Raw genomic sequence first — 14,999 nt, forward strand, 5'->3', positions numbered from 1 at the left:
TTGACATTTTTCAATGATCGTAATGACATTTAGGGATTGATGATCTAAGTCCTTAATTTGAATATCTAATGGCTATTATTTAGTTGTAGTTAGCAATTAAGTTATGAGTTAGCAATATAACACTCTCCTACATTGTAATTGGTGGATTTATCACTTTATTGTACGAGTATGTGTTCTCAAAGGGTGTTTTTTAAGTAGAGACTTCAGAAAAAGAATTAAATGTATTAAATTTTTATAATTTAAAATTAAATTTGTTGATCGTTCAGAATATAAAATTAAGCCATGTGTATTTTTCAGAATGGGAATTTTTTTATCTTTTTCTTATTATAATTCTATTTACTTCAAATTCAAATCTAATTTCTGAAAAATCAGTCGTTTCTATAACGACTCCCAAATTGCCCGCCTCTTTTCTCCAAACCTGCCATTATCCTCCTCCTCTCTCCTCCACGGCATTTCTGTAAGGAACCCAAAATACATGTATACGTATTTTTGTTGTTCGACTTTTGATTGTTATCTTTTCCATATATAACGATATAAATTGATACCTTAATTACCTTGTACGTGAACACCACTTCTCCGAGCATAGCTTGAAATGTCGGGTTTCATTTATGCCATAAACACCACTTTTAAGCTTAGAATACGATTATTACAAGTTGAAACTGTCGAAGAAGAGTAGCAACATTTTGTTCAAGAGAATTTACATAGTTAATTAGTAAGTGTTAACGAAGTTATGCTATTCAAGTGAAAGGTAGACAACGATTGATTGTATACCCAAATATTTATTTGCGTAAGAGTATTTTTTAATGTGGTCTTCCAATCTTTCACCTCCTTGCATAGAGTTCCACGAACCTCGATCTTAGACTGTCAACTAATTTGATTATTGAATGGTCCTTAAGGTCCGCCACTTCAATGTAAATTTAACTTATTCAAAATAATCGGATAAAGCACACCTCGGGGGGCCGTTACTCATCCACGCAACAACCAACCCGATCCGAGGCTGGTGAGGAGGAGGTCCGGAGTTGGTTCACGGCGTCATTTAATTAGACGAGGGACCAAGGCTAGAGGTAGGGCTAGACCAAGCCAAGAGGATTCCTCTAATCCCCCAAGCTCCATCCTCAATATTTTAATGGGAATGCTGGTGCAAGAATGCAAGTTACAGTGACTGACATTACGCATATGACTTCGATGCATAAATTGGCACATGACCAAAGTGTTAAAGCTAGTCAAGTCTCAATTGGGTCTCAACCACAATAATTTTTATTATCTACATTTTAGAGGATTTTTAATTATAGTAAAATTTTAAAATATTTGAGGATTTCTTAATGTAATTTTTTCTAAGGATTTATAATGTAGCAGTATACTATTTTTTAATTAAGTGTTTTTAATGAAATAATTCTTTAATTAATCATATTTTTAAATTGAAGAAATGAAGTACCGAGACTCATGAATATTTAAGAGAAGATAGCTTGTCTTTTGAAGAATTGATTGGGTAAAAAGTTATGTGATACTTATAAATAGTTAAAGAGATTAGAGTCGTGAGACGATTAAAGAGATATCATTATCTTTAAACTAATAGCACCGTCCAAATGGGATGTCACTTTAACCCGAACTCATCGTTACTTTAAACTAATAGCACCGTCCAAACGGGATGTCACTTTAACCCGAACCCATAGGCTGCACACATTCCTCGAGTATAATGTACAATTTTCTCAACTAAAAAAAATAAAATAAAATAAAATAAAAATACACAAATTACCGTTTCGTCTTCGCCATTGAGTCTCTGTGTCGCTAGATTTTCTTGATTGGCACCTCCGCACCTCGCTGCTCTATCTCCGCGGCACCTTAAACCATCAATCACCCTAAACCTTCACCTATTCTGCCTCCCAATCTTTGCTCACATTACTATATTGGTGCAATTATTTTTGGAAATTACATGTATGGAGACTGGAGTATAAGATAATGGGGAAACGAAAAAGAAGGGCTGATAAAATTAAAGCACCATCGCATCTAGGTAATTCCCTTTTATGTCCGATTTTTACTGCAAATTCATCTCCTATTCCATACACGATCATCGTTTCTCGATGGTTTGGGTAATTTATTGTTTTTCTTCGTCTCATCGTATGATCACCTTCTGCTCTTAATTTCTTAATGCGCTTACTTTTGAACCCAATACACTTCATTTTGTGATCAAGAAATCAATCAATCCGCAATTCTGATTGTTTCTTTTCTCCCACGAACGGTTTTAACTTGTTGATTTTGGTTGTTTAGTAATTGCGCTAGGTTTTAATCGAGGCAATTGATGCATGGGATGATGTGCTACGCTTCCTATTATGCTTTTCCGAAATTTGGCTGTATTTAGTTGAGTCACGTGGGTGATTAGGTTGGCTGATTGGCTTTTATTTACAAGTGATGGGGTGTTTTTTTTTAAATATTTTCTTGTAACATTAAGTTTTTTGTTTATAGTTCTTGAGTCAATTTAGGACTGCGTAGCATAAGTTTTAAAGATGATAGAATAGGTTTGTGAAAAGTAGAGAAGAGTTTCCTTCTCTAGTGTTGTTTCTACTTTGATAGACTCTCAATTTTTCGCCATCGATTTCATCCGTTAAAATATACCAATGCACTTCTGGTACTGGTGCAAATAGGACTTATATGCATCATGAATGAGCTGATAAAAAGTAGGAGTGGATGATTATTTATTTTGGATTTATGCTTTGGGTTGACAACTAGGCTTCATAACTAGTTATAACCTTTTTGCTACCGTCTATCCCTTAGCTGATATACACGTTTTTGTTATGAAAACCAGGCATGTGTCTGCACCCCATCGCGTGAGTGATAATTAGCATGTGAATAATGGAATTTGGGTATGCTTTACTTTAGATCTTCTCATGAGCTTATGTTTATCCCATCAGTTGATTATTGGTATTCCATCTAGATGAGCATTTTTTAAGTTCTGTGGAACTCTGTAGTTGATTTTTATCCTGATTTTGTTAGCGAAACCTATATTCAAGTTCTATTCTCAGATGTTCTTGGTGGTGATCATCCAGATATTTGTCTAGTGCATATTCATAAGCTTTAGTGTGTCTGAAATCTAGAATCACAGCCATCTTCATTTATGTGTTTCCCCACTAATTCTGGAAACTGCAATTTTCCATGATTCCCATGCAGTAGAGTGATTATCGAGAAGCTTGTGTCATTTTATCTTGTTCACCTGTTCAGTTACTTACATTTTATGTTGGCTCTGTCAACTAGAATTTGTAGTTTCCAATTGCATTTAAGTTTTTTATATTGAAGAGTCACTAACCGTCAGCTATCAATTTCAGACATCATACCATATGCACCTCCCGGGGGTCTGCAGTCCAAACAGGTTAATCAATCATCATCCCTTTTGGTTCACCCCTCTCCCTGTACATTAAATGTCAAATGTAATTGTGTTCCAGAGACCTTTTGACCAAGTTGAAAGCAATGCATCACAGGCGCTTCTCATGGATGCTCCGGATAGTTCTCTTAAGAGATCACCAGGTCACGAATCACCTCATCATCAGAATCATGGCTCCAGCCGTAGAATATTGTTGAGGCATTCTCGTCATCCCTTTGGTCGCCACTACTCTAGACGAAGCTCTAGTAACTATTCAGATGCATCTCCTTCTAATTGGAAGGCTTTGCCTGTTTATGATTCTAAGCTGTCCTTCAAATCAGAAAGTAAAGATCTCTCAGCCTTCCAGTATAGAGGTATAATATATTCCTCATCTACAAATCTTCTTTCCAGAGTTGATCTGTATTTTCATGCATGGAAATGTTAGATAAAGTAGTCTTCAAAGATATTTATGCAGTTTTTGGTCCCACTCTTAAACATGTCTCATCATTTTTACTTGTTGAAATTTAGGGAGCAGGATATTTCAAAAACCTGAGCGGATAAGGTCAAGTTCATTGGTGGAGAATTCAATATGGGGAGATGTAAGGAAGATGGAATGCAGGATATGCCAGAAGTCTCTGAGGAAGCATCCCTTCATGTTCGAGATTCTTCATCTACTGATCTCTCTGTTGTGGCAGTTCTAGTTTGCGGCCATGTATATCATGCCGAGTGCCTGGAACAGAAAACACGCCATGAAGATATCCGGGACCCGCCATGTCCGCTGTGTGTAAGTCAGACATGATATGTTGTCTAAATAGAATAGAAGTTGTGCTAAAGGTATTATGACATGATGTATAGGAAATCAGCCTCTGGGATTTGAATTTGGTTTGACTTAATGTATAGATTAGGTGCCTCTATCAGGCCTCTTTACCGCTAATGTAACACTGGTTTTGCAACCTTTCGGTATAGTCTCTAACAAAGTCGTGATCTTCATTTTCGGGTTTATGTTGCCGATGAATCTAATGGAAGTAGATGTGTGATTATCAGTTGTAATTTGGTGTTGCTTTTTTCAGTTCTGATCAGTATTTTGTAGATTTATAAAAGCTGCAGTTTATTGTCAATGTTTGGTTTCTTTCCTGGCAAACATTGTCGATTGATGTCAACATACACTCACATATATAAAAGCGTGTGTATTATTTTCATTTAATTTCAGACCGTAAATTGTCAACATGAATAGTCATGGCCACTTCTTATGTGATTTTGTTATCTGTCTTAAATGAAACTAAACTGTGTCATAAATGCATATGTAGTATCTCTAAAGCTGCAGCAGAAACAAAGCAAGAATCTCCTTACTTGTGCTTGGATTGTGGAGGAATGTTCCATTTGTTGTTTATTCATTGTATCTCCATTCTCAATCTTACCAATTACTATTTCTGAACCTTGAGCTGTTGAAGAGCTTGATCTTGAGGTGGTGTTCCCTTCATCGAACCCCAGACTCAACTGCAGGGATGGAAACAAGGGCTTTCTTGGTTTTCATCGTCGCACTCCATGACGATGCTGAAAACCAAATCTGTAGTTGAACCTTTTCAACTATACAATAAAAATCGTGCAGTTTCAAAAGTTATCTAGTCCCTCCGTTTTATAGTAGTAGAGTCATTTCATTTTGCGCACTTGTTTTGAAAATATAATTATAAATAATTAAAATTAGAGAAAGTAAAGTAAGAGAGAGAATATTATAGATAAGACTCTTCTCTACATTATTCTCTATTACTTTACTCTCTCTCCACTTTAACTATTTATTATTGTTTTCCAACAAAACGAGTGCAGAAAATGAAATGATTTTGCTACTGTGGAACGGAGGGGGAGTATTTTTTAAAGACGGAGAGAGTATTATTTTTTTTACTAAATTAGAAATGAATCATTTTAGGTGGACCATCCCAAAAATGAAAGTGATTCATTTATAATACTCCCTCCGTTCCATGTTAATAGAATCATTTTTTTATTTTGGGAAGTTTCAAGTCAATTCAGTCATTTCTATTTTTGACAAAAAGTAATTTTTCATTTTACTTTATTCTCTCTTCGTCTCTTTTGCTTTTTTTCACCAACCGTTTAGCACACCAATCTTAAACTCTGTGCAGAAAAGAAATGTACTCCCTCCGTCTCACTTCATTTTTACCATTTTTGGTAGTGGACTCCATATTCCACTAACGTATTCCTACTCACATTTTATTATAAAACTAATATATAAAGATATGATCCACATTCCACTAACTTTTTCAACCCACTTTTCATTACAATTCTTAAAAGCCGTGCCCGGTCAAAATGACCCGAATTATCCGGGACGGAAGGAGTATCTATTAACAAGGAACGAAAGGTAATACAATGGAAAAATTATCTTCTAAAATTCCATATCGCCAGTCAAGTACTCAAGTGTAACATCTTCTCCATATGAAATGAGCAGAAACTAACTCTACATCATATGACTTGAAATGATATACATGGGCCCTACTTGACAAGATAGCCAAGAGCCAAGTCAAAACAACTGTATCTGTATTAAGAAGTTGAGGGCCTGCATAATTGCGACCAGATTCGAATCTACCAATCCGAACATTCCTCTGTACAGACGCCACTTCCATCCAACGGCTCAGATTGAATCAACCAACAAATTTACTCCTAGTTGCCTTGCCACTTAAACCGTCGGACAAAAAACAAACCTCTTTGCCATCTCATACTGTCTACCTCTACTCATCTGTACAAGCAATATTTTCTGGGTTTCTGTTTTAAGGTATACAAAATTGCAGGTGTAGGAGTCTCAATGCATGTTTCGTTGTCATAAAAATCCAATCTTGGAAGTTTTTTCGGATCTCCAGATGTAGTTAGTTGCTTCAAGGTTGTCCTAAAGTCTCTTCCTTTTGAAAATATAGATTTAAATGTCATTTTCATCCTTTGCTTCTCCGACTAATTTCTCGTTGAGAAGAAAGGAAACTACAAGTTGATCACAGATTGTGTGTCTCTGAAAAAAATTGTTGCTACTTATATGCATAGATATGATGGTGAAGGCGGATTCTCGGAGGGATTCCTTAATCATAAACAAGGTTTTCGAAAGAGTTGGGGTGTACGGATTTGGCAGCAATCACAAAAGGTGCAAATACGATGATGATGGTGATGAAGATGGACACATGGAACTCGAGCAGATTGGCGCCGAGAGGACCAAGAATGTCCTCATTCTCATGAGCGACACCGGCGGCGGCCACCGCGCCTCCGCCGAGGCCATCAGGGACGCCTTCCACCTCCAATACGGCGATCAATACAAGGTAGACTTTTCTTTTCTTTTTCCTGGGATAATTACTAGTGATCTGTGCCAGAATTTCAAAACTTGGACAAGGCTTTTTTGTGTTTTCTTTTGTTTTGCATATGTGTTGTTGATGTTTGATTATGATGTCAGATTTTGAATTTCCCCAATTTCCTTGATGAACTATTGCATTTCAAGTATTGTTAAAAAAACATGTATGGTATGTTTTTGGATGTTTATTCATGTAAATGATTCATATGCAGGTATATGTAAAGGATGTGTGGAAAGAGTATACTGGGTGGCCATTGAATGATATGGAGGGGCAGTATAAGTTCATGGTTAAACATGTCCAGCTTTGGAACTTCACCTTCCATGGAACTTCCCCAAGATGGATTCACTCCACCTATCTTGCAGCTATTGCCGCCTTCTATGCCAAGTACGAATCAGTAGTCTCGAATTTAGATTAGTCCCCTCGTGTGAATTTCACTGCTGCTGTATGTTCTTGAGTTTGATTTGGTGACCACGTGATTCATATCCGTTTTCATTTGCAGCTTTCTTGATATATTCGTGTTTTGTGGTTTGCAAGGGAGGTAGAGGCAGGCCTAATGGAGTACAGACCCGATATCATCATAAGCGTTCATCCGCTCATGCAGCACATCCCGCTGCGGGTGCTCAAATGGCAGGGCCTGCAGAAAAAGGTCGTCTTTGTAACTGTCATTACCGACCTCAGCACCTGCCACCGTACATGGTAAGGCACTCGCTCCATTCTTTGGAATCGAGGACTCAATGGCTGTGATACTGATATGGGACATTTTTCAAGGTTTCATCCATCAGTGAACCGATTGTACTGCCCCTCAGAGGCTGTAGCAAAGAGGGCGTTGCTAGATGGCCTAGACGAATCTCAAACTCGTGTATACGGCTTGCCCATCCGCCCTTCCTTCTGCAGAGCAATTCAGTCAAAGGTAGTGGCCGTTTACTTTAGTTTGAGATACCATGTTGATCAGCTTCTTATTTGATATCTTCGTTGGTGTAGGATGATTTGAGAGTCGAGCTTGAGATGGACCCGCTGCTTCCAGCCGTCTTGTTGATGGGAGGCGGAGAGGGGATGGGCCCTGTGAAGAAAACGGCAAAGGCTCTTGATGAGTCACTGTTTGATAAAGAACGCGAGAGGCCAATAGGGCAGCTCGTAATCATCTGTGGCCGCAATCAAGATCTAGTCGCCACATTACAGTCCTCCGAGTGGAAAATCCCAGTAAAGGTAACTAACTGACTCTCTTCTTCAAGATCTAGGCAATAAAAACTTATCGAGAGGAGTCCTTCGATGTAGGTTAGAGGATTCGAGAAGCAGATGCAGAAATGGATGGGTGCTTGTGACTGCATTATCACTAAAGTGTGTATACTTCCATTTCATATCATCATTCTAGCTAGAATTCCCCTTTTGTTGCCTCGTTGCTAACGAGAATTCCACTGTGTTACATAGGCCGGACCAGGCACCATCGCAGAGGCGTTGATACGAGGACTTCCCATCGTTCTAAACGACTACATTCCTGGACAGGAGAAAGGGAACGTTCCGTATGTAGTTGACAATGGGGCAGGCGTGTTCACTAGGAAGCCCAAGGAAACAGCGAGGATCGTGGCAGAATGGTTCAGCACAAAGAGAGACGAGCTCGAGAGGATGTCTGAGAATGCTCTGAGACTTGCCCAGCCAAATGCAGTGTTCGACATCGTTAGTGACATCCACGAGCTGGCTTGCCAGCGCGGCCCCATGGCGAACGTCCCGTACATGCTAACGTCGTCGTTCTCAAGCTTGGTATAAGTGTGGAAGGTGTCCATTTAGGTGTATTCTTTGACAACTAGAGTTGCTTTACAATTAAGAGAAGAAAGAAAGAATGTTAGATGGGGTTGAAATTTTGGTTTGGTGTTGTATTCTTTTAAGGTTAGTTTTGATATCTAGGAAAGTATGATTCAATTTGTTAGAAGTTCTAGTTTTGGCTTCTCTTGGTGTGAATGGTATTTGATGTAAAGTGAACAAATTTGAAAAATATGCGCTTCCAAAATATCAATATTAAAATTTATCATTGCCAACAAGCACTTATAGTTGGACCATATGCCAAAAGGTCACTCTTCTTGCAGTATCAAATAACTATACACATGATCAATATCAAAGAAGTCTATACTATTACCTAACTTGTTCCCCTAATTCGAGTAATTAAATAACGATATCCTATCAATTTATCAATTGATTATACTAAAATGAACGTGAAATCGTATTTCAGCATGAATGGCGTTGTTCGGACAAACCATTTTCTTCACCAAAGAATTTGTGTATTATAAAAGATTTTTTATATAAGCAAATACAGCTGGTTACACTTATGGCCTCAATTAAATTTAAGTTAACCAATGTTTATGACTCTTGATTGGGACCATAGATATTTTCGAAAAGTTGATCTAAAGCAACGTAATGAGAGAAAGAAAATACAAAGCACTTAGAATATCATAATGAGAAGAAAATTTCAGCCAAATTGTGCCGTCATGGTCTCCAATGTAAAGATCTGTAGAATAACTTATTTAAAAAATTGTTATTCTTCTCTTAACATTGTTTGTTTGGTGGATGGCCTCCGAACTTGTACTTCTTCCGTCTCATTAAAGATGATCCACTTTCTTTTTTAATAATTTGTTCCAACTAAGATGACTCATTACTTAAAAATGAAAATTCCTTTATCTTTATTTTATATCATCTCTCTCTTACTTTACTCTCTTCATTTAACACACAAAATAAAGTTACATAAAATCAATGTCACCTAAGAAAGGGGTCATCTTCCTTGGAATGGAGGGAGTATTACTTAAAAGTTAAAACAGGCCTAGTGATACCACGTGGAGCTAATTAACTCGATTTCTTTAGGAGTATTAGATTTTAAAAATTGGTGGCTGAAATTAATTGTACTAAGAATTTGTTGACAAATTAATGGAAATCCACATGGGAAACCACTAACTTGTCCATATATTTAAATTGGACCCAATCAGATTAATTAGCGGCACTGAAGTCGCACAATACCCTGTATGAGTATTTAACAATTTCTTGGCGTGTGTATTACTCCCTATTAATGAATATTACTATAATGAGAAAAGTTCTGCTTTATAATAAACTAGTATCACGCCCGTGCGATGCACGGATTGATTTAATTTCATCACTGTAACTTCATATTTTGAACTAATTAATTACTTAAAATCAGATACAACTATATGATCTCATGGTTAAAAAATCACAGATGTGTAATACAATTTAAATGAACCATCCTAAAACATATAATTAAACAACTTTATAAATCAACCAAATGCTTTAAAAATCATAGATGTATAAAGCAATTTAAATGACCATTTTATTCTATATCAAAAAACAATAATCATAATTTTATATTGTATTAATGTCTACCACAAAACAACAAACATAATTTTATATTGTATTAATAGACAATATAAATGCTTCAATACCATACACATCAATAAAAGTAGAGATAATCATCAATACTAAAGAGTCAATAAAATATAGAGATAAAGTAGTTAAGTATGGGGGACATAAAAAAATTTACAATACGAAGTTCATAAGGTTTGGAAAATTTATTTGCATCAATCTCCTATATACAAATTAAATTTTTCAAAACATTCACACAATCTCTCTCATGAAAAAAAAGACATGTTGCTTATAATAATTATGCATGAAAATTATTTCCAAAGTCAAACATAAAAATAGTTATAAATTAAACAAACAAACAAATAAATAAAACATTAATCTAACGTAAACACATTGTCAAATCTTCATCTTCACTCAGATGTTAATTTCTTTTGCAATATACTTCTGCCGCAGCTTATGTATCCATCCCATTTTCTTCTTATTCTCGATCAATTGGAGATTCGACATTAAATTCATTATCTCAAAAGATATAGTGTTACTTTAAGTTTTAGATTAATAATTAAATAAAGAAAATATTGGTAGCTCAATATCAATTATCGAAATAAACTACAAATCTCAAACTTACATGAAATGATTTAAAATTTATGCTTAAACAATTACCACTAACACCGCAATCCACGTAGTATGTATATTCCCTGCATTTACATAAATAATGATAATTAATCAAATCTATCCAATCGAAAGATGAATCCAAAGAATAAAGTTTATCGAAAATTCAGTGACATGTAATAGAAAATAAAGAGTGAGTGAATTTATAACACCACATGTCATATTTTTATAGTTCAAAAAAAGAATACGGATCTTAATTTAAATGAAAAAAAAAATATCAAAAAAGACGTTATAGATATAACTAATCACAAGATGTTATTTTTTGTTGATTACTTTTTCCACCCAAGCTTCCTTGAACTCGACGATGAACTATAGCCAAGCAATTAGGATCATCTACACACCCAAAGACCATCATAATAAGCTCTCCATTTACATTTTACATACAAAATTCACCCTCCAACGTATCAAAAAATATGAAATGTAGGGGTTGCTTGAAAATTCTTGTCACACAATTACAATACTCAACTATTGCAATGAGGACAACTTCAACGACCATTCTCTTTTCCTAAACTTGTGGTAAGAATTTTGCTGAATACAATATGGTATTTGCACCTATGGACCATATATTTATAGCCATGAATTTAAATAGGATAGGTTAATTCTCTAATTATGTAACGGTGCTAAATTTACATTATTCAATGCTAGTTAATTTCTAAAATTAAACGCTAGTTATTTGTATGCAATTTAATATTTTAATTAGTGGAAAATCGTTACAATAATCATTGAGAATTTGAATGAAAATTAGTATTACTTTATTTTATGGTGATTACAATTACGTTGATATCAAATTCATAAGAAACGTTCAATAACAATGAGTATTTAAAATTTCACCCAAAACTTTTAAATATTCAATATTTAACCCAAAACTCGCATTTTATATATGTATAGATAGATAGATGCGAAATGAAGGTGATTAAATAATGTCCTCACACCATATATTAAGGTCTACAATCGGCAGTTACATGATTTTTTCAATTATGGATTTGAATTAGGTGTAAAACGGTTGTAATTTAATTATTTTTCAACACCAAATATTAAGGTAATTCAATGGAGAACGATTTCCATAATCATTAAGAAAAGAGACTATTGAGTGCACGACCTCTTCAATTTTTTTTGTTCTGTAGAGCGGTTACATCATTTAAAGATAATAAAATCAAGGAAAAAATGTTACCAAAACTTATAAATATTAAAATCTATACTCAAAACTTATAAATATTTCAAAAGAAGGCTGAAACTCGCTTTTTATGTCATTTATTTATTTAGATTTTTGAGGGGACATTTTTTGCCACACTATCATTTTTGGTCCTTAACACTTGAATTTTTTTTTTAGGTGGAACTTTGGACGTTTTTTAAAAATAACTCACAAATTATTCTCTTTGGTGTGGTGACAATGTAACGTAAATATACATATATACAATACGGTGATAACTATGTGTTTCTGCATGTAATAGTCATTGGAAGGAATTAGTTATTCCATAAATATTCAAATTGATCCCATAACTTATTAATATTCCTAAATGAGGACAAAACTTATAAATATTTCAAAAAAAAAGCCAAAACTCGCCTTTTATATATGTATAGATTGTGAGTGTGTGTGAGCGACTAATCTCACCTAGCCTAATTTCCATAATTTTAGACGTTTGTTAAGAAACCCACAATTATCTTTCATTTATTTCCATTTCATCAATATCATTTATTTTCCTTTTTATCTCTCCCTTTTCCTTTATTTATTCATAATACATGTGTTTCCCTAGGTTTTTATTATAATTTTCATATATGCTTGTTTGAGGTTAGTTTTTTTAGCCTTTGTTCATATATGCTTAGAAAGAGTCCCATTATCCACAAATCCATTCTTAAAGACCGAATCACCGAACCCTACTAAATTAGGGCTTTTAGATCTAGTTTTTTATGGATAAGATACATAAATTTATAAATTATTTTCGCCTTCATCACGAGCCTATTTTAATTCATCCGAAGGTAAATAAGTCATACTAACATGTTACGAAGATTTAACTTCGTCCAGAATATATTACTTCATTCTAGTAGGCTTTTACTTCATTCTAGTACGTAAATGTGGTTTCGCCGTCGCGTGCCGTTCTTTCTCTCTACGATATCTATCACCACCGCCATGGTGCTAATATGGTTTAATAAACACATGGAATAATATAATAAATTATTGGAATGAAGTATGTGTAGAAACATTTGAAGTCCTACTGGAATGAAGTAAAAATCTTATCCAATGAAGTAATAACGTTTCTGAATGAAGTAATAAACTTATTTGAATAAATTGCATATTTAAATGTTAATCAAGCAAAAACCCACGTCAATGAATTTGAATGAAGCATATGTTGAATCATTTCAAAACCTACTGGAAGCAAGTAAAAACATGTTGTAGTTTCAATGTATTACGTACAGAATGAAGTAATAAACCTATACAATGAAGTAAAATGGGCTAGTAATGAAGCAGAAATTTTTTTCACAGCAGCACATCTCATCAAAAAAACTAGATCTAATGGCCCAGATTTGGTCTCTAGTTCGGTCTTTAAAATTGGTTCGACATTGATCACAACTCCGTTTGGAAATGCTTATACAATTTACATATATTTTTTTTCTACTTTGTTTATTTCATTATGCTTGATTCACTTTTTTACATAGTACTATATGTAATAATTTGTTTCTTCGCATTTTAGTTGTCTCTTGATTAAATCTATGCTTTTAATTTTACCAATTAAAAACCTCTGCTTTATTATAAAATTCTCAATTTTTTTATTATTATTTTACACTATTTTATAATCAAAAGTATAGAAAATAATGCTATTTTACTTTATCAGAAACTAACAATGAAATAGTGTAATTTAGACGAAGAGAGAGAAAATTAATAAGAAGTATTGATATTGGGGTAGAAAAGCTTATTTACAAGAAGTAAGATAACAAGAGGCAGAAAATCCAAAAAGAAAAGATAAAAAAGAAATTTAATAAAATTGATGACTTGGAAAATAATATACGATAATTGGTTTTATGTTAACAAGCATCTAAAATTAAGGATAATTGGCTTTCTATTAACAAACATCTAAAATTAAGGAAATTAGCCTACATGGGATTATTAGTCGCTCACAAATGCTCATAATTGTTATGCAGCAGATCTTTTCTCATAAAATATATATAAGTCTATGTTTTTGTTGAAGTATGGATCCCACGTAAATTCGAACTTTTGTAAATAAAGAAGGCAGATATAGTACCGAACAAGATTAACGATCATAAGAAATACCTAGAGAATCGTGTAATAACCCGTCAGCCAAAGAGCCCCGAAAGACGAACCTCTGGAGCATGAACTATGAACACCTTTATTGTCACACTCCAATCCCTTTAACATATATACTTATAATAAATTTATTCCAAAATTTGAAACAAAGAAGACACAACTCAGTACATAATCGCATCTTTTATTTCACATCACAAATATCAAATATATTCTTTGGGCAATACATAGTTTAACAATGGGTAAATATCATACACAATTCCATATACATAAGCATGTCACTTTGACCAGTTTATTATTCTGTGACAAATCAAGTTTGGTATCTGCCCGGGATTCCATTGCACATGACCTGAAGGTCCCATTGTCTTTGTACATATATATATATAGGTTTGTGTTAAAATAATAACCATTCTTAAAGTGACACCGTGACACCACTTATACAACAATATTATAAACGTTACACAGCAATATTACAAACACTACACAACAATCTATAGATTGCTGTATAGCGTGTCGGATATTGCCGGACAAGAAAAATTGCTGGATAAAGACCAGCAAATTGCTGACCGAGTTTTTCAGATTTTTTTTTCTTTTTTTACCACGTGGCAGCTTATTATTCGTCCACGTGTACAAATGATTGGCTAGGATTGGTGGTATGGTGTTATTTTAAGGGGTGGTGGCACCCCAACATGCCCCTATATATATATATATATATATGTATATATGACCCGAAGATCCATTGTCATTGTATATATGACCCGTAGGTCCATTGTCATTGTATATATAACTCGTAGGTCCATTGCCATTGATATCAGACCCATGACATGACTGTCACAGATCATATTTAATCCAATGATTCAAGTATTCCATTACCATATAAAAACATATCAAAAGCACCACTCACATATCTATTGCACCAATCGCATATCCATATCATATTCCACTATCAATATCAAATAACACATAATCATTTTAGTCTCACATCATATCATTCAAATATTCACTCCAATCTAAC

At 34.4% G+C, this 14,999-nt stretch overlaps 1 protein-coding gene and 1 pseudogene across 2 annotated transcripts; both read left to right on the forward strand.

Annotated features, from left to right (window-relative positions):
- Nucleotides 1-1,758: 1,758 nt before the first annotated feature.
- Nucleotides 1,759-4,349, forward strand: LOC125193502 (uncharacterized; annotated as a pseudogene). The gene is made up of 4 exons (XR_016128644.1): nt 1,759-2,011; nt 3,321-3,364; nt 3,438-3,729; nt 3,884-4,349. The product of XR_016128644.1 is annotated as an uncharacterized LOC125193502 (transcript).
- A 1,631-nt stretch (nt 4,350-5,980) lies between these two features.
- On the forward strand, nt 5,981-8,732 carry LOC125193157 (monogalactosyldiacylglycerol synthase 2, chloroplastic-like). Its single transcript, XM_048090905.2, has 8 exons — nt 5,981-6,242; nt 6,398-6,666; nt 6,908-7,080; nt 7,231-7,392; nt 7,465-7,606; nt 7,678-7,902; nt 7,972-8,034; nt 8,125-8,732. The coding sequence occupies exons 2-8, from the start codon at nt 6,400-6,402 to the stop codon at nt 8,458-8,460; spliced, it is 1,368 nt and encodes a 455-aa protein (XP_047946862.1). The 5' UTR covers nt 5,981-6,242; nt 6,398-6,399; the 3' UTR covers nt 8,461-8,732.
- Nucleotides 8,733-14,999: the final 6,267 nt, after the last annotated feature.

This window comes from Salvia hispanica, chromosome 4 (genome assembly GCF_029641045.1).
Source record: "Salvia hispanica isolate PSC_SH4W2 chromosome 4, Shi_PSC_v1, whole genome shotgun sequence".
In the NCBI taxonomy this organism is placed as follows: domain Eukaryota; kingdom Viridiplantae; phylum Streptophyta; class Magnoliopsida; order Lamiales; family Lamiaceae; genus Salvia; species Salvia hispanica.